This window comes from Scophthalmus maximus, chromosome 16 (assembly GCF_022379125.1).
Source record: "Scophthalmus maximus strain ysfricsl-2021 chromosome 16, ASM2237912v1, whole genome shotgun sequence".
NCBI classification, from domain to species: Eukaryota; Metazoa; Chordata; class Actinopteri; order Pleuronectiformes; family Scophthalmidae; genus Scophthalmus; species Scophthalmus maximus.
In genome coordinates, this window is record NC_061530.1 from 12771987 (window position 1) to 12790417 (window position 18431).

General features: G+C 43.1%; 1 protein-coding gene across 8 annotated transcripts in view; it reads right to left on the reverse strand.

Annotated features, from left to right (window-relative positions):
- plce1 (phospholipase C, epsilon 1) overlaps positions 1–18431 on the reverse strand; it is an 87208-nt gene that overhangs the window by 20785 nt on the left and 47992 nt on the right. For 5 of the 8 annotated variants that reach the window (XR_004785642.2, XM_035612446.2, XM_047327508.1 and 2 more), the window contains exons 11-38: positions 16484–16629; positions 16232–16379; positions 15998–16108; positions 15794–15903; positions 15582–15698; positions 14005–14046; positions 13497–13625; positions 13103–13239; positions 12582–12688; positions 12211–12335; positions 11940–12084; positions 11407–11571; positions 11041–11155; positions 10736–10895; positions 10519–10641; positions 9691–9827; positions 9360–9598; positions 9183–9244; positions 8763–8928; positions 8561–8668; positions 8160–8276; positions 7415–7573; positions 6867–7002; positions 6571–6612; positions 3579–3697; positions 3037–3154; positions 1441–1578; positions 863–1153 (exon numbers count right to left, since the gene is read on the reverse strand). Coding sequence is in view for 7 of the 8 variants with exons in the window: in XM_035612446.2 (XP_035468339.2) it covers positions 863–1153; positions 1441–1578; positions 3037–3154; positions 3579–3697; positions 6571–6612; positions 6867–7002; positions 7415–7573; positions 8160–8276; positions 8561–8668; positions 8763–8928; positions 9183–9244; positions 9360–9598; positions 9691–9827; positions 10519–10641; positions 10736–10895; positions 11041–11155; positions 11407–11571; positions 11940–12084; positions 12211–12335; positions 12582–12688; positions 13103–13239; positions 13497–13625; positions 14005–14046; positions 15582–15698; positions 15794–15903; positions 15998–16108; positions 16232–16379; positions 16484–16629 (3712 nt within the window). In the remaining variant the exon portion in view is untranslated. The remainder of the gene's footprint in view (positions 1–862; positions 1154–1440; positions 1579–3036; positions 3155–3578; positions 3698–6570; positions 6613–6866; positions 7003–7414; positions 7574–8159; positions 8277–8560; positions 8669–8762; positions 8929–9182; positions 9245–9359; positions 9599–9690; positions 9828–10518; positions 10642–10735; positions 10896–11040; positions 11156–11406; positions 11572–11939; positions 12085–12210; positions 12336–12581; positions 12689–13102; positions 13240–13496; positions 13626–14004; positions 14047–15581; positions 15699–15793; positions 15904–15997; positions 16109–16231; positions 16380–16483; positions 16630–18431) is intronic. The other 3 variants (XM_035612445.2, XM_047327510.1, XM_047327509.1) reach the window with 2 other exon arrangements.

Genomic DNA, 18431 nt, shown 5'->3' on the forward strand with positions numbered 1-18431 from the left:
TATATATGGAGTGGTTTTTCCCGTTTGTTTTGAGTTTCGCTCTGAAATACATCAGCCAGACTAAAGGATCGGGCCTGTAAGTAAAAAACCTGCACGTCTCCGTGCACACAACTGGGCGATCGAGCTTTGTAAACTTTCATTCTAATTGGGGGGGGAAAGGATTGAGAGGATTTGAGAAGCGAAGACAGACAGATAAAAAACAAAGGGATAGCTAAAGAGAGAAAAAAACAACCCCCGAAAGAAAGACATGGGACTTGGATCAAAAGAGAACAAGAGAGATTTTTTTAAAGAAAATAACAATCTGTCTGAGTTCAGACAGCGAGCACAGATCGCAGGATGGAGAGGTACAGACAGATGAGTAAAGAGAACAAAACCAAAGGGAGGTAAGACGGAAAGAAGGAGAAACTGGCATGGAGAAGAGAGAGGATTAAGAAGTAAAGTGAAAAGGTAAAAAGTAGTGGAGCACTTTGGAATAAACAATTTCTTCAAGAGCATATGATATACAATCCTTTCATCTGTCACCTTTCGAAGACATAACATGGGCTCTACATATATAACACCACCAAATTCAATCTGAAATTTCCTTTTTATTAATTCTTATGGAAAATTGGCCGCATTAACTCACGTAGATTTAAAGCCTTCCATCTAATATCGAGGCTCTGCAAAGTTGTAAACAGATACAGTAACATTCACTCTTCATTTAATTTCTCCTTCATACCCCGCCGGTTAATACGTGGGACTATGTATGAATACAACAATAATGATTATGCAATGTTCGCTTGTGAGAGACACACAATTCCCAGAAAGTGTTGCTCAAGTCACAAGTGGCGATTCCCTCGCGCCGGTCCGCTCCCGTCCTCACCGTCGGTCTGATAGTTGAGCGCCACCAGCTGGATGCCGTGCAGCCAGAAGAGCAGGGGGTTGGGGTTGGTCGAGTCGATCCTGGTGGCGGCCGGGTACGTTCTGAGCAGCTGGCACGCCGTGTGCTGGATCAGCTTCTGGGAGTAGCGCCGGCACAGGCGCTTGGCGGCGTTCTCGTTGACGGAGGAGATGTGGTAGCACTTGGGTGTGCGGATGATGGCGCTGAGGGAGGTGTTGGGGTTGAGCACGGGTGACGTCTGCTGCTCCTCCCAGCTCAGCCGCTCAGCACCACCTGGGGGAAGGACAGGAGACATTGACAACCTGCACACACACACACACACACACACACACACACACACACACACACACACACACACACACACACACACACACACACACACACACACACACACACACACACACACACACACACACACACACACACACACACACACACACACACACACACACACACACACACACACACACACACACACACACACACACACACACACACACGCACACACGCACACACATATATATACTACTAGAAAAACAGCACTGCTCGGCCCTGTGTACCTTTCCCAGGGGTGCGGCTCTGGGTTGTGACCTCCCCCGTCGTGCTGCAGCGAGCTGGAGCCGTGCCAAATATGGACTTCCTGCTCTTCCCCCGGTCCTTCCCTCTGCCGGAGCCGGTCGGAGACAGTGTGGACAGGCCTGGTTTCCCACACATGACAGGCAAACAGAGGACAGGGTGGTCAGTAATGAAGGGCAGACACAATGGAGGCCCACAATGATGATGATGATGAGTATCTTCAAAATGTTAAAATCCTTTTTCTATAAAACCAAATGACGCTATATTTTTGTCCTTTGTCCTAAAGGCATCACTCTACATACGATTTTTAAAGAGCAAAAAAGACACAGTAGTCTCGTTGTCTACAACGATGTCTACAACATCAATGGCAATAAAATGATGCAATTAAATTGCATGATCTGTTATTGCAGAAGTGTTTTATGTAACACATTCAATGTCGTTCACGGTGTCGAACCTGTTTCCTTTCCCCGGCATATCGGAGATGAAAAATGTTCCATGAATATTTTTAATGGCAAGTATTTCATTGATGATTTAAATGTTTTTTAGAAGTGGAATGTCCATCTGAAACCAGTCCAGACAACACACAGCGGTGACTAGAGTTTCTGAACTGGGCCAGTTGCCCGAGTTTCTCTCCCTCTCTCTCTCTCTCTCTCTCTCTCTCTCTCTCCAGTGGTGTTTCAACACGGCTGTGTGTTCAGTGAAGGAGGGAGAGCTCATCTTTCACTCTGTTTTTATGACCTGATTTATTCTGTTTTTTCAGTTATTTTTTTTTGTGGTGTTGTTGTTGTGTGTTTTTCTTTTTCTTTTCATTTGTAGAGGACCGTGATGTTCTCTTGTAAATCTTAATAAACATTGTTTTTTAAAAATCAAAAAAAAAAAAAATCTCTCTCTCTCTCTCAGATCTCAGATCCCTGGAAACAGTAAACAAATAAATTACTAGTGGAAACAAGGGCGGGTTTATGAGGGCAGATGTCAGGAAAAAGAGGAGACAAGCAGAGAAGAGGACACTCGAGGGAGGAGGGAGGAGGAGATAAGAGGTGGATACTTAACGGAGCAAAAGAAATATTAATGATTAAGATAAATGGTAGCAAGGAATGAAGATAGATCCCAATGAAGAGGAAATAATAGGCATGTTATGAGGATGCAGAAAGCAAAGTCAAACATCTTCAAATGTCCCCTTTAAACAAGATGCTCAAATTTGAACCCGGGCTGCTGCTGTGCTCATTTGGGGCTGACTACACCAAAAAGTAACTTTATCCTTCCCATGGGGGCAAAGAGATGCATCATCTTAGTGGGTGTCCTGTGTGGGAGAGGAATTGCGTGTAACACAGGGATATTAAATGTTGTGGAATGAAAATAAAATCAAAAACATGGGGAAAGGTTTGCCCTATTAAATACAAAAAGATAGTGGACTGGAGCGGGACCGGGGCAGAAAAGAGGAGATAATGTAAATGGTAGCGAGTGTCCAAAGCAAAAGGAGGATAAATCCATGTAGAACACACTGCTGAAATGAGAAGTGAAAAGAGAGAAAGCACTGTGTGATGTTCGACAACGAGACAGAATGATAATATTTTCTCTACCAGGGAATTTCACGGCCTGGCAGTAGATGACGAGGTCGGACAGCTCCTGGGCAATCTGTCGACTCTCCTTCTTGTTCTGAGGAAGGTAGAACTCCTCGCCCAGCTCCATGTCGAACACCTATGAGTGCAGGTGGGGGAAAACACACCGTTGACATTTCACTCGGAGAGACGGTCCCTTGCAGGGACACAGGCAGAAGAGAGTGGGAACTAACCAGCGGGGCTACATACTTAACCTCAGTGCCAGATTCCCATACAAACATCATACTTTTTACATCATCTGCAAACTCAATCTTAAATCAAAACATTGACTTATTTCTTATTTTAACCTCATCGATGTTGACTTCGGCATATTTGTAGGTCTTTGATGTGATCTGTCAGCAAAATGGTCGAGCAAATGAAACCAAAATAAATTATTTATAAGCAAATGAACAGCAAAAAATTAATTAAATTATCTATTTTTTTAAAACACGGGCATCTGTAAAACAGGCTCCTTCTCGGACACAACGCATCAATTCGATAAAAGTCATACTGCAGGTCCCGACCTTTCCTTTGCTCTGCGTGGTGCTGTCAGCCTTCTTCATCCTCTTCGGTATTTCATCAACAGGTTGCTCTTCTTTGTCTGCGGAGCTCTTCCCCTCTGGCTTGTCATCCAGTAAGTTATCTACAAAAAATGAAAAACGACAAATGATTCATTATGGTTTTTCATTCACACCACGCAAACCGTTTGTCAGCTTGTTCAGGGGGCGCGCACGGTGTCGAAAAAAACAAACAGCTGAAGATGCAGCGCGAACGAATTGAACTGATAAAGTATGCATATCTGTATTTATGTTGACAAACTTTCATGTAGTGTCTGTGTGCAATCACCATGGTTTACTGTGAAATACATCTGTCAATCAAGCTAGAAAACTTTCCTTAGGGACACTTCTATTTAATATCTCCTTTAATATCCACACTAAAACATTTACAAGATATATGGATGTAATTACATTAAAACTAATTTATATCTATTATAAACCCTGCACACAATTCCCATGATCTTTATTTATAGAAGCATTTAAAAAAAAAAACATCTTCAGTTTAGGGAAAAAACTGACCTGAGAAAATGTCTATAAATGAAAACTTTTCAAGTTGCTCTTGATATAATGTTAAGTCACCAGTGAGACACATATCAGCATCTGGGAATCTGATTCCTTTTTTTGAAATAAATGCTGAATTTATTTTGAAAGTGGGATCATGTTTTTATGGTTACTTTAATAAAGACGGAGCATCGAGGGGCCACTAGAGTGCAGCCTAAAGGCAGTTGGTAGTTAAGCTTTACATCAAAGACCACAAACACGGTTCTGATAACTTATATTAAAGAGTGAAAAGGCAATTTAGTGAGTTTGTGGGCATCTGATTTTCACTGAAGGATAATCCCCCGACCCCACGGTGGTTCTGCATTTCGGTCGGCGATTGACTTTGATTTTGTAATTCTAGCTCCTCTCTATCTCTAACATCCATCAAAAAATGTAAGGAAACCTTTGAGCATGTGGGAGCAGTTAGAGTATAATTATGAAAGGGACAAGCATCAGCAGTTATCCCTGACTGCTTGCAGAGCTCATGAGCATGTTCCTGTAGGCAAAAATCCCACAAGGACTTACTGCTGCTCAAGGAAATGTCTATCAACTGTAAACGGGAGCCACGGGAGGGAGTTCGTCCCCTTCGCTTCGGTCCCTCCTACACATTCGTTGCGGCCAAAACCACAAAAAGAAACAAATCATGGTTGTTGTTTTTTTTTTATATCAACTTGTTTAAATTCTGACATTTGGGATTGTTGCCTTAGAAAAAGGGATTAGCGACAGAGACGACCCTGGGTGTCCTGGTGTAGACGGGAGCCGGAGAAGTGAGTTGGAGCAGCCTGGGACTGGAGGGATCCACTGTCAAGACAAGTGATGGTGGCAACTCGGCAGTTTGGAACTGAGGCGCTCGTGTTTTCCCGGCCAGCTGATGTTTAGTGCTAAGCATGGATGGTGAATTGGAGACAGTCGCGGTGGAGGGCGGTTTATTTAGACAGGGTGTCTCGATAGTTGACTGGCAGGTTAATATTTGACCAAAAGGAGGGGTTTGCTATATGCAGCACCAAGAAAGCATGCTATGAGTTTGAGATTGGAGAAACGTTTTTTTGGGGGGGGGGGGGGGGGTTTTAAAGGTCCATGACCGGGTAAGGTCTTCTGACAGGGACAAGCAGAGGGCAGGGACTAGGAGGGAGCAGAGCTGGGACCAGGACCGGGTAGTTTCCCCTGATGTGTTTTTTAGTGTGGGGGCAGCGTAGGGCCTGAGAAACCAGATGGCTTTGTTTTGTTTCCCTGATGAGCCTGCCCAGCCACTGGCGAGGTCACAGACAAATACAGTGGAGAGGGCCGGAGGGTGGGAGGTGATGTGTTTGTGGGAGAAAGAGAAAGTATGCAGACATTGTAAAAGTTTTTCATTGTCAAAAGACTCCCCAATTTTGATGTCATTCATGGTTACAAGTATTTTATGGACAATCAATATAGTGTAGGAGTAGACACAGTGGTCCCGTCCCGCCCCGACTGAGCACTGACAAATACGGGGCAATGCCAGATTTCTGATCGCATGACAGCTCCAATGTTCAGTGTCACTACGCAAGAGACAAACGAAAAGCTCACAGCACAAAAACAACACTCAGCTGTTTCTCTAAATGATGAGGTGATAGTGAAGCAGTTAGTCATTTTGATTGACGGCTAAACAGGCTGCATATCAACGAAGTCACTTCCATTGACACGGCACGAGACAAACTGCTGTAGCAATAAGCCAGGAGGTTGGGCTGCCTGTCGTATTATTGCAGTTACGTAACAGTGATAAAACATCAGAACAAAGACTCCCGGTGTCTCTGACTATAAATTGCGAGTGATCCAGGAGTGATAAATATGTTTGATGGCACCCTAAAGAGATTCTACAACATTATGAATTGTATCAAATTACAGAGGAGAACTTAACTTCCCTGCGGATGTCTGAAGAACACACATGGTCGTCTGAATCAACACAGGTCATCGGTTCAATCCCTTAGTGTCAGCACATTTTATTTTTAGTATCAAATGGATTCAATTGAATAATATCACATTCTTATAAGCTTCTGGGTATCATAAAGTATGTGATGGTTCAATTTTCGAGCTGCCGGCTCCACTTCCACAAGCACATCTTACTTTGTCTACTGACTTTGCCGGATCAAAAAGCAGGAAGCCAGCAGCTCATATAGTCTGCAGCTGCAGGCAAGAACCAGTTTACAGTGCAGATCACTAGTGTTTCCCCTGTCGTTATTCTGCAGTCGACAAAATCTACGTGCAAGGTCAAGGTTTAAAAGCAGCACCTTTAAGTTACAATATCAGGATACTAAGATTAATAATGTTACATTTTTAATGTTCTAGCTTTGCACAAACACGATGGATGAGTGAGGGACCACCAGCGACCACTGCAAAACCAAAAGTAGAGCGAAACACTGGTACTGAGAGAAGTGCGTCACAGCCGTGCATTTACCTTCCAGGCCATATGAGGCAGTAGAGGCTGTGAGGACATCAGCTAAGTGGGTTAGGGTTTAGGGGAAAGATAAAATAGGAAAGGAAGCGAGTGAACATAGAAAGTTTTTCACATGGACAAAGAAAAAAAGGAGAAACACAATAAAAAGCTATCAGAAGCTAAGATAAGAATTTGTGTGGTATTTTACCCCACGAATCCATGGAATCCTTGTGCGTCCTTAAATTCTGTTTCGTGTTGAAATAAAGTATGTATCTCCTTTGCCAAGTAGTACAAACCCAAATTACATGAGTCCTTACCATCTGATAGAGACTCGTAGTCATAGTCGTACTCGTCTTCTTCCTCTTCCTCTTCCTCATTGGCGTGGTTGCCAGGTGAAGTGACCCCCGGCGACCCGTTGCTAGCCTGAGCCTGCATGTGGGCCAACTGGTGAGCCTGAGGGAAGTTCAAAAAATATTGTGAAAGAAAAAGAAGATGAAAATATTGCAAATTGAGAGTGATCACAGTGAATATGAATATTTATAAATACATATCTCAAGTTCGATCTATTGATCACCTGTCTGTATGCAAAGGTCTTATCTGCAGACAGTCTACAGTGTGTACACACCATGTGTTTGCAAAGTAAGCAGAGTGCAAACGTTGTGAGCTGTACATTTGAGCATGTTTGCATCTATTATTTATGCGACAGCACTCTGATGAACTGTGCTAAGTATCCAATGTACTCATGCTACCTGAAAGCACCATTAAACACTAGCTTATATACATATATAGGCATACAAAATGTACATGCCTATACAGTGTATATGTGTGAGTGTGCAAGGAGAGTACGGATTTCTCTCTTCTCAACCTTCTGTTTGAGTATGTCCACCGGTGCCTGGTGGGCTTTCAGCTTCTTGTTCTTGAGGAGGATCCTCCCCCGCAGCTGCAGCGGCGACGGCAGGTGAGGGTCATCGCTGAAGTCACTCTCAAAGAGGAAGCGCGTCACAAGGCGTTCGCCGAACACCGTCTAGTGGACACAAAGTTAAAACAGGACAGGCTGCGGTGTCAGGTGAGAGGAGGAGAGGGAACTTTGTGACGCTGCCGAAGGAATCCACAACTGCTAAAAAGTCGAGAGTGCTTCTACCAACACAAAACAACATCACAAATAAACACGAAAGATGCCCGCAAGGCACAGAGCTGTCTGAACAGGATGAAAGCCTTTACTTTATCAAGCCACTCAGAAGTCGGTCTCCGGGGAGGGTGAAATGCTGGGAAGTTTTATAGATGAAAGCACAAAGACATTCTATGATGTATCTGCCGTGCCCAGATATGTGTGGCCTTGAATATTCAACAAAGAGGAAAGTGACAGTTGGTGCCTGAAGTCAGCTTCTGACTGAAAGTCTACCAGTGTAAATACCCCGGGCCGGTCACATCTAATTGGAGACTCTCCAGTATATTGTCCATAAGTGTGAATGCGAGCGTGGATGGCTTGTTTGTTTCTGTATGTCAGCTCTGGGACAGATCGGTGACCTGTACAAGGTGTTCCCAGCCTCTGCGACCCTCAAAGGATGTGTTGTGTGGATGATGGACGGGTGAGGGGAATGGAAACATACCTTGAAGATCTCCGCCATCTTGCGTTGCTGTGGAAGGGAGCAGTGGTTCTCGATGGACAGGATGACGGGCATGTCAGTATTGACAAACGCGGCCCGGTTAATTGCCTCCACCACATCCTGGAGCATCATGGGAGAGAGTTAGTTCTAGAAGCAGCACTCTAAAGTAAAATATGTGACAACAACACTCTTTTTGTGGAAACCGAGGCTAATGAGGTTTACTATTAGATACAGCTTCAAATGTAATGCAGGCGTCGGCCTTTCTTCAAAATGAATGCATCACACAGCAGTAAAATTGAGTTTGAACAAATGGCTCATGTCCATGCAATGACGTGCCTCAAGCCCCAGTGATGGATTGCTATTGTCTCTTTTCTGAATTAAATTATCCATACGCATTTTCTAACCTTGAAGGGGATCTTAGTGGTGAGTGTGTGTCCATGGTAAATAACTGGCATGCCATCGTCTCCGTCCCAACAGTCCAACTCAACGCTCCTGCAGCCTTGCAGCAGCACCTGCACAATTTAGTATTGAAAAATATTGGAGTTATGGATTTAAAAAAAAATATATATATGTATACATATCTTAAAATATTGTCCGACTACTAACCTGACTGTAAAGCTCAACAGAGGACTCTCCTTTGAGCTGGTGTCCAGTCAGATACGTGTTATGAGAGGACTCGATGTAGTAGTAGGACAGAGGATAGTGCAGCTCCTCCTGGTTCATTTGGGATTCCTCGTTACGAGACACAAAGTTCTCCTTGTCCATCAGGTATCTGTTATGGGCCGAGGGATGCTTAGATTAAAATACATGATCCTACTGCACTGATTACAACTAATAAGCCATCGCTAAGATCTTTTTTGAGTATGTTGTACTGAATAAAGATGCCTTGCAGGGGTCTTTATGATTGAGCATTATGTTACCGCACTGTTTTGTAATTCAATAGCTCTTTTCTTTCTAATTGAGCTCTTAACTTTTATTGCAGTTAATATGCAATATATTTGGGAAATTTTGAAATATTTACTTTACCTTGCAAAACCTTCAAATGACATCCAGCCCATTTGTTTCATGCTTGATGAGGGCTCAAATTTCTGCAAGAGAAAAAGCAAATAATATTTTTTTTAAAACAATTCAGGTTGATAAAATGGTGAGTCGTGTCATCCTTGCATTCATCTGTCAATCCCTGCAGGCCTCAGTCCTCTCTACCTGTATGATGCTGAGAATGTCATCGTAGTTCAGGTGCTCCCTCTGACAGTTGACCAAGAAGTCATTGAGCTGGGGGATAGCCAACCCCAGGACACCTAGTGATGCGTTCTCCACTCCGGTCCCGTTGGTCACGATGCTGGCTGCCGCAATGGCGTCCGAGATCTGCCTCTGATTGTCCGACATCTGCTGCCTCGTCCGGATGAACAGGCCCAGATCAGAACCGTTGCGGGTTAGTAAGTCTGGAGAGGTGAGGACGACATTTGGTGAGAGGGGGAGAGTCTTATTAGTCTCCTAACAATAAATAAATGAAGATAACTAGAATATGAAATACCAAGGTCAGGCTGTAGCCCCGTGTCTTTGTCATCTATTCTGAGGTTGGTGTAGAGAGGGGCCGACTCTGGACTTGATCGACTGCAGGGCACAGCGAAGGTGTCAAACAGCTCCTTCAGGTCCTTCCTGCTTCGGATACTGTGGAGGAAAAGATTCACCGGCCACACGGATGAGTTTGAAATACATGTACTCATTTTGTGTGGAAAAAAGTGAAAACATAAAATCTTTCAACATTAGATTTTTAACATTCCATAACATTATTATATATATATATATATATATATATATATATATATATATACACATTATAGACACTGTTCTGCCAAAGTAGTTACATTTTCTCTGCGTGGCTGTAACTGAGCTGGTGTTGAATTTGATAGGAAACTGCTAGGCAGTAGACGAGCGACTACAATCTACTACTAGAAATGTACTGTAGGAGGACTGGTATGAGAATAATCCATTTCTTATCACGGCAAAACAGTGCTTCCTTTGATTTGACAGGGGGAAATATTAGAGAAGCAAAATAATATACAGAGAAGAATCTTTGGAAAATGTCCTGGGCATGATAACCTTGAGAAGCATTTGCTCAATTTGTTTGATGTAACTGTCTTTAGCTGCTTTTGCTGAAAATACAACAATTACACAAAGAGAGGGAGTGAAATGGAAAGAATGGGGGGTTATATATAACCAGAAAAATGTGTTTTCTGTAGTTTGGCTACATACAACGGAAAGTTCCAAATATCGAACATTCAAGACTTTGAATTCAGGCTGTCAAGATAATATGGGAATCTCACTCAGCAGGACCTAGTAGAATATTCTTATAATGTACCTAAAAGACTTGAAGAGCTCAACAAACTCGATGAAGCTCATCGTGCTGTCAGAAATCATCAGGTTCTGGAAGCCTCTGAAACAGCCTTTGCCTCGACCGTGCCACGACCTGCTGCTCCATGCCCTGAAACCCACAGAAACAAGAGAAAAAAAAGAAATGTCATCGAATGAAATGAAAAAGGAGGGCTACAGATGCAATCTCCGTACACGGCACATACCCTGGTTGTGACTTGGCGGTTCCTGATAGGATCGGAGAGGATTGTGGGCGGGACTGGTTGGACCCTGCCATGCTGGAGGATGAAGAGGAGGAGGAAGAAGAGGCTAGCAATCCGGGGCTCTTGTTGGACGAGAGGGAGAACGGTCCAGGGAAGTTGTCCTCTGTGGAGGCGAGAAGGATTTTTTGTTTGATTATTAGAATACAATACTTTTACTTGCTCTTGTGTAACACCTGAAATCAAGCTACATCGTCATCCTGGGAATATTGATTCTTTCTGTGAATGTGAGAGGTTCCTGAATGTGTCACCTGGATCTTCTTGGTCGATGCTGTCAGACTCCGGTCCGTTCCGATACAGTCCCTCCTTACAGCTCCGCGTTTTCCTGGAACCCATCTCGTCGTCCGTGGCGTCCCCACTGTCTCCCTGTGTTCAGAGTGTGTGACACCTCGTTTAAATCAAACCAACAACTGAACTGCTCAACAATAAAAAAAAAACTAAATCTGTATGAGTCGGTTGACTTAACAGGAAACATAGATCGAGACGGGCCAACCTGTTTGTCTCCTTTAGTCTTTACTTGGTTGCACATTTAATTTTCTTAAGAGATACAGTCAGAGTAAATGTGCTGTGACTTAAAAAACAACCTTTGTATAACTTGTATAACTCTATGAACTGACCCTGACAAGGACCTTCTTCTTCTTCTTGGCCTTGTCATTGCTGCTCAGAGGGCTGTTTTTCTGGGCACCAGCTTTCTCCACTCCGCCTGAACCCATGTTCCACCTGCGGCCACCAAACAGCTCAATGGCCTGGGCTAGTGTGGGGCCTTCGTACCTGCCGTCCTCCTGACAGACACAAACACACAGCCACACAGATATAAATACAGCAAACACACAGATTGACACAGGATGTGTTTAACTGAAGACCAATTCACACAAAATAATTTCATTAAAAAAAAAAAGGGAAATGAAACTAATTCAAAAGGACGTGCACAACTGGTATAGTCATAAATTGCATGATTCTTCCCTCAGGCCCTTGTATTTGAGGGAAAAACAATAAACAAGGAATTTGAAAACAAAATGAATTGGCAGAATATGCCCAACAAGCTGATCATGAAATCATGATTTAAAGTTTCAGCTTTAAAGCACAATGATGAAATAAAAAAAATCCAAGACACATTTTACAAACAAGAACTAAGGAAGAGTGTATCTACCTGATACAGACTGACATACTGCCTCCGCAGCCACTGCAACCGTTGGTCGGGAAACTTCTTCAATTTTCTGGTTGCATTCACCAACTCCGACAGGCCGTTGTGAAGCACCCGCGCCGTGTGATTGGGGGCCACAAAGTGCAGGAGCCTGTTTCCAGTGGTCAAGAGATCATTCAAGTAAAACTGGAAAGCAATTCCTCAATCTTCTTACCAATTACTGTAGCAATGCACTGGTGCTCAACATGTGGGATGCTTTACGCAACAAGGCACCGACCTGTTGTCTGTGGTGCTGAGACCGTAGAGGAGGCTGAGGCCATTCTCCTCCACCGTCATCTGGCTCAGCTTGTTCTGCAAACACACAGCATGGACGTCCACTCCCTGGTGGCCCAGAAACACCGCCTGCACATTCAAATAAACACATTATGTGCAATCCAAGCCATGACTATAAAATACTTTTCCCAACACAAAAATAATTACTAACCCTGCAAGATGAATAAGTATATTCCAGATTTAATCTTATTCTCCAGTCCTGCAAGATACTAATGCAGTGTCTGCACTACATTCGAGGACTAAAAGTGGAGATGGAGGTGAAGATGGAAATGGAGACAGTCTAGATACTCGGCAATATCACTGTATTCAACAAACCTTCACCACCCCCAGGTCCAGCAGGCCTTCCGCTAGTCCTGCCACTACAGTCTGTCCTAATCCCAGCGGCTGTTCCGGAGGGGAAGCTCCTCCGCTCTGAGGCTTACCTGCCGCAAATCAACACATTTATGATGTTTGAAATGTAGTAAAGGCACAAATGCACACATTTGCAACCAGTTCAAATTGTGTGTGTCACACGTGAAATGGGCCTTGTCTACTTTGGATAAACACATCTAAAACAGGTTTACAGCGTAGTAATTTCACAGGAAATGATTTTTTCACAGAGGCCTGTTTCCCATTTGTTTAAAGAATCACAATGAGAGAGGAGATGGGGCCCGTCTGTCTGGAATATAAACATGGTAATTACGTTTCAAATATCTCGGTGACAAGGCAAATATTGACTTCATAACTCCGCGGCAAAGTAAATTAAACATGGTTTAAAGACGTGTAGAGGAGAGGAGATAAGTACGTCTTTTAAATCACACAGAGACACAGCTTTAATGAGTCTTGTCATAATTCACCCCAGGTAAGTGTTGTGTTGTCGGGTTGCAGACGCAGCAGACAGCGAGCTGTGAGGTGGCTGTCCTGGTCGTAGTGGATGACTGTGGCCCCCTGCAGCAGGAACTGGTGAATGTCTGGTTGCAGTGACAACACGTACCTAAGAAAAACAAAACAGAATACTAAGAGTGTGAAGTGTCTGTTTTCATCCAAACTTGATAAGAACTGGGTGCTGGACAAAGAGCAATGAAAACCAGGAGACAAAAGGAATGTCCGCACGCCTCCCAGATCATGCTTTGGGCGCAGGCCCCTTCTTCAGACAAAGTCAAAACGTTGTGAGTCAATTAAAAAAAAGGTTTCTGGGAGCATCAACTGGATGTGCGGACATTTCTTGCCTCATACGTTTTTGTTCCGTACCAGGGGATGAGCTCAGTGCCGTGGCAGAAAGCTCTGTGCGTCTCCTCGGTCCCCTGAAACTCTGCCTCCTTCACCGCCGGCTCAGACGACAAGTCCCCATCTGAATCCGACAAGTCCCCGACCATAAATCTGAATATAAATAGAGGAGGAAACAAACAAACAACAAACAAAAAAAGGAAAATTAAGTGTCTGAAGTTTTTGATTACTGATTTCGGCGGCAATCTGCAATAACATCGGTTTATACGTTAGATTTTAATGCATTGATAGATTGAAAATGCATTGAGGTCTATTCAAACGCAAAAAATGACCTGCATCTACAGTAAACAGTTCAAAGATGCACTCTGTACTGTAGTGCATCGGTTGAACAAGCAAAGGAAGCATCATGCATTTTTCATTGCACATTATTTGGTTACCAGACAGAAGTTTCTACTCAAACTGCAACTGAACCCATGTCTAGGTGAGGTTAGCCAACAATGCTCAAACTCCTTAAAGTCTTAGAATCACTTACAAGACACGGTTTGATTCGGGCAGCATCCTAAATGAATGGGAACTATAGAACGAGAGAGTGGAACAGAGAAGGAGGAGAGGAAGAGTGAGGAGGGAGAAAAAAAAGGCGACAGGTTTTTTGACACAAGTCTTCAGAGGTGAAAAGAAAAACAGAAAAAGGAAGATGCTGATGGGAAAAGATATCAGGAACACTTGGAAAAAGAACGGCAGTAAGAAAGATGATATTTATCTGCATCCGAGTACCGGCGGACCCCTCGCCAAACTCAAGTAGAGTTGTCCTGTGCTCGGACACGGAATAATAACTCAAGGTGTCTCGAAACAAAGAGAAGACAGTCCAGGTTTCCTCCGTACAAACACCACGGCACAAACTTGAAATTTAATCAGTTTTCTCTCCTGTCACCGATGTGCTGAAAAGTAACAGAGCTCTGCTCCTTCCTGCCCCGACAGGAAACTGACCTCTTATCTCTTTTCTCTGCGACACAGGGGTTTAGGTGACGATCACCTCACCTCAATAACAAGGTGTAAATACAGTCAAGGCTTTGGACCGTTTTTTTTTTTTTACACAATGTAGTAACAATATTTAATTTTCAAATTGAATGTGCTGAAGTTCAGAGCTTGGTGAGATGAATGGTCAGCATCCAGTCAATCAGGCTACAGGATATTTTGCAGTTAATGCAAAATATCTATTTATATTTTTGATGTGCTGTACAGAGAAAGTCTCTTTATTATACTGTATTGTTTAATGAATCCCATGACATACTATATTTGTTTCTATTTCTGTAATTAAATTTCATAAAATCCAAACTCTCTCTCAAATCTTTTGAATATCTTTACAGTATATGGCAGTTGTCCATTTGTTACAAGAGAGTCCAAAAAACTGCCTTTCCGGAAAAAAAAGAAAAAAATAATAATTTAAAAAGTGAGTGACCAGCCTTGCCAATCATACACAGCAAGGCAGTTTTCATTCAAAAAAATAATCATAAATCTGTATTTAATAGACCATATTTTCTTACTTGGACTATGAGTCATTGCCTTTGACCAAACAGGAAAATACAGAACTTAATTTTGGATTTTTAGCAGGAAGAGCCTCAGTGCGAAACAATAGAACATTTCCAGTCTGCACTAAAAATCAAAAATAGAACTAGGCTGCCTTGAGATTTTTTTGAAATGTTTGAAATGTATTTTCTTTAATACATCATATTAAAGAAAATTAAGTATACGACTCCAAAAAAAATACATTTGGGGGGAAATCAAAGCCACAATATAAGTGAAAAAAAACAAAACAAAGATCCAATCAACTGATACATAATGTCCTCGTGCCTTGATGGACTGTGTCACATGCTATTTGCCGCTTGATACTCTGCTGCATGTCTTCAAAGCTTAGTCACAACTTCCGCAATGTCCCCCACAAACAGAGACTCATTTGGTCCGGTTCAAGATCCTGTGACAGAAAACAGTCACCCTTCTAAGGTATCCGCTTACAGGACACAGCTTTCCTAAGAGCTCCAGAGTCACAGTTTATTACCTGACGTTGCACATTGAAAGGACAAAAAGTAAAATCAGAAAAAAGCCACTGACTGATTATGGCAACGGTCCCTGAACGAGTTGCTCCTGGATGCAGGGGACGGGCCAGTGGAGGAGGGACTGGTGGATGCCTCATCGGGATCCTCTGCTTCCAAACTACGATTACAAGATCTGAGGAGCGCAGAGACGCGAGTCAGAGGTCAGAGTCAAGAATAAGTTTGAGGCAATCTCAACATGACATGTTGATTTGAAGGACGCAGTTGTACCTGATAATCTGGAGGATGTTGCTGACGGTGGCTTCCTTCTCTGGGACGTGTAGGCCGTTTGGACCGGAGCGCGACATGAAGTTGTGCTGGCCGCTGTAGTCGGACACAAACTGGGCAAAAGAGGACACGTCTGATTCTCACTTCTTTGATCAGACACGCCGAACGTGTGTAAGCGTGTCGATGCCTGCAGGTGTTTGTCTGTACCTCTATAGAGCCCTCTGTGTTGTCTGGAGGTGGTTTAAGGCTAATGATGCTTGCCGTCCCATCTAACGCGTCACTCAGCTCCTTCAGAAAAACCCCACAGAATGGCACAACCTACGATGGAGGGACAGGACAGAGAAACGCTGATATGTGAGGACTGTGCTGTCGCTTTTTTTCTCTCCTTCCATTGGTCAGAGGAGAATATGCGAAATATCATGACACAAACGCATAACCCACCTTGCATCCCGGGATATTGAGAGCTCTGGTCACGACCTTCTTGTACTCAGATGAAGACTCGTGCTGAGCCATGGCGTCCTTCAGGCTTCTCATGGTGTCGATGTCTGACTGGTCCATGAACTGCCACATCTTCAGCACCTTGCGGGACCTGGTAGACAGAGGGATAATCAGCCAGTTGCATATTTTTGAGCACAGAATGATAATGTGAGCGTGCCTGACAAATCCTGTCTCTGTGTGTGTTCATTTAAAAACCTGAGTCCTGCCAGGAATTCCATGACTCCGTTGTAGTTTCCCATGTTCCAGCAGCATTTCGCGACGTGGACCAGGTAGGAGAAGACCTCCCTCTTTTCCTCCATGGACCCTGCTGTCAGGACCAGCCACGTCACCCACGAACTCACCTGGTGATACAGAGTTTAACGTATAATATTAAAAACGGCTCATATAATGAACAAATGGTAATATTCATGAATCGCATCTTCGCCCACTTTATCACCCAAGAGAAAAACATGACCCTAGTAAAAAGTCTTTTTTTTCTGAAATGTTAATTTTTATAATATTTATACCAATTTTTAATATTCAAAATAAACACATTTGAATGAAAACGTTAAAATGAGCCCCCATTGCAAGGAAAAATATCCCATAAGCCTTAGCAGTGACATGAAAATGTATCGACGTGGGTATTGCTGTTTGAACCAGCTGCATGTATATCAATATCAATCGACAGCAATTTAAGATTATTTTCCTTATCTACTAATCCGTCAAATGTTTGTTTGATTAATCGATTCGTTGTTTGGTCCATAAAATGGTGGAAAGTGTTGATCGTGTTTCCCAAATCCAAGGTGATGTTTTTGATTTGTCGACAAACCGAAGATATTCAGTTAACTGTCATAGAGGAGCAAAGAAACTATTGTCATGTAAGAAGATGAAATCAGTTTTATTGAGTTTTAACTCAATTTTTCCTTAAAAAAAACAAAACTACTTAAACTGATTAATCCATCATCAAAATAGTTGGCAATTGATTTAGTAGTCGAATACTACTTGACAGGATGAATTGTAACTGTGTTGGCGTGTTATTTTAACACTGTTACTATGTGCGTGAAAACCCGGTGGACAGGAGACGAGGCCCACAGCCCAGTGAAACTCTGTTGTGTGTGGTCTTGAGCTCATGTCCTCCCTTTTTAAATTCTGGTATGTCAACCAGTGTCCAAAGAGGTAATGTATGCACAGGAGCATGCCAGCTGGCCACATGCTAACACACACACACACACACACACACACACACACACACACACACACACACACACACACACACAAGAAAGAATGAGATCAGATATCATTTGCACACTGTCTCTGCTCCGACTGCCCTCGGGCACATGCAAAAGACAAAAAGCTGATAGTTATCACGGACAACTTCCTTTTACATTCTTTGTGATTTGCACACACACACGCGCGCACACACACACACACACACACACACACACACACACACACACACACACACACACACACACACACACACACACACACACACACACACACACACACACACACACACGTGCACACACACACTCTCTGAAACTCCTCAACCCCCTACAGGCGGTGAAACATCTCCCTGGCCCAGAGATCTATTACTGGGTTATGTAAGGACCTGTAAAGCCCACCACAGTCTGACTTCACAGGGACTAAATAAAGACTCAAACACGCACGCACGCACACACGCACACACGCACACACACACAATATAGAAACGTAACGTTTTTATTGGAAGATGTTTTCATTTTGACAAGACCCAATGAAACACTGTTTAAAATATGTTTGTTTTGGTTTTGGTTTTTAGATATAGCACCTCTGACCTTTAAGTGGGTTATGACATAAGCAAGTACAGAAATCATACATAACACATGCAACCAAACCCCCTGCCCATGTACAGTACAGAACACCGACCTTTTAACATACAATAGGTATGAGAGCATCGAGACTCGCATATCAACGTCAGGCACTTATACAAATTCAACACGCAGTATACACAGACATTTTAGATACGAGTGTGTATAGCAGGCACACAAGAGCGTTCTCCGTAAACATAGAATCCGCAGCGTTTGATAATGTTTTATTGCTCAGACTCGGAAAAAAATGTCGGTTGTCATAATTTCAAACTCACTTAAGTTAATAGTGTCACGGTTTGTTAAGTCTCATATTT